Genomic DNA, 1,226 nt, shown 5'->3' with positions numbered 1-1,226 from the left:
AATAATAAACATAAAAAAGAACTAACAAACAAACATTTTTTATTAAGGAAAATAAATAAATAATAAATAAATAAATACAAATGCAAATAACAAGCCTTACAAAACAATTATGTTATTATATAAAATAAAAAAATCTTTACCAAGATGTCAAGGCACGTATATCCTTATGCTTACAAATAATGATAATAATAAATATTGCCTTACTTCTCCACTGCATTTTTAAAGCTGAGAATCTGATCCGTTCCCATTGCAGAAACCACAACGACCAAGACATCTTTTCCTGCTTCAAACTGTTCCTTTATCTGCGCGGCCAATTCCGCGTTCGGAGGCATATCCAGGTTGTCGCGTGTTTCCCCCTCATCGTCCATCAGAGAAAGATGAGCAGGCTTGCTAGGATCCTCGCGATCCTCTTCAATATCCAACACACTGTAGGTGTTCGTCTTCACAAAGGGAACCTCCACATTATGGGTACTCGGAGCCTGGTCCTCCATCTTGTTACCAGTAAAAATGTCTGTGGCAACAATGCTAACCTTGGCATGACCATGCTTACCCGTCTTCGACACAGAAAGGTCAATCACCTTGCATGGACGGCCATTAATACAAATGTAACCTCCCTTCTTGAGAGCGCCAGCCTGCATTGGATAAGTCAAGGATCCGGTCTGGGCCTCTCCCTGGTGGGCAAAGCTCCCCTCATCATCAGACATGGCTGTGCACAGAAAATAATAAGGCTATTAAACAACAACAAAAGGAACAAAACAAAACAGAATAATAAACATAAAAAAGAACCAACAAACAAACATTTTTTATTAAGGAAAAATAAATAAATAATAAATAAATAAATACAAATGCAAATAACAAGCCTTACAAAACAATTATGTTATTATATAAAATAAAAAAATCTTTACCAAGATGTCAAGGCACGTATATCCTTATGCTTACAAATAATGATAATAATAAATATTGCCTTACTTCTCCACTGCATTTTTAAAGCTGAGAATCTGATCCGTTCCCATTGCAGAAACCACAACGACCAAGACATCTTTTCCTGCTTCAAACTGTTCCTTTATCTGCGCGGCCAATTCCGCGTTCGGAGGCATATCCAGGTTGTCGCGTGTTTCCCCCTCATCGTCCATCAGAGAAAGATGAGCAGGCTTGCTAGGATCCTCGCGATCCTCTTCAATGTCCAGCACACTGTAGGTGTTCGTCTTCACAAAGGGAACCTCCAC

General features: G+C 38.7%; 1 protein-coding gene across 1 annotated transcript, besides 4 other annotated features; it reads right to left on the bottom strand.

Annotated features, from left to right (window-relative positions):
- Positions 1 to 3: 3 nt before the first annotated feature.
- Positions 4 to 35: a microsatellite.
- A 14-nt stretch (positions 36 to 49) lies between these two features.
- Positions 50 to 90: a microsatellite.
- Positions 91 to 200: 110 nt separating this feature from the next.
- TraAM80_06187 (eukaryotic initiation factor 5a) lies at positions 201 to 704 on the bottom strand (the record flags this gene model as incomplete). Its single annotated transcript, XM_029383040.1, has 1 exon — positions 201 to 704. The coding sequence occupies one exon, from the start codon at positions 702 to 704 to the stop codon at positions 201 to 203; it is 504 nt and encodes a 167-aa protein (XP_029237216.1).
- A 30-nt stretch (positions 705 to 734) lies between these two features.
- Positions 735 to 796: a microsatellite.
- An 18-nt stretch (positions 797 to 814) lies between these two features.
- Positions 815 to 855: a microsatellite.
- Between the last annotated feature and the right edge of the window lie 371 nt (positions 856 to 1,226).

Source organism: Trypanosoma rangeli (assembly GCF_003719475.1).
Source record: "Trypanosoma rangeli strain AM80 chromosome Unknown Tra_15.4_contig_00219, whole genome shotgun sequence".
In the NCBI taxonomy this organism is placed as follows: domain Eukaryota; phylum Euglenozoa; class Kinetoplastea; order Trypanosomatida; family Trypanosomatidae; genus Trypanosoma; species Trypanosoma rangeli.
The sequence above is the reverse complement of the archived record's forward strand: the minus strand, read 5'-3'. Positions and strand labels throughout refer to the sequence as shown.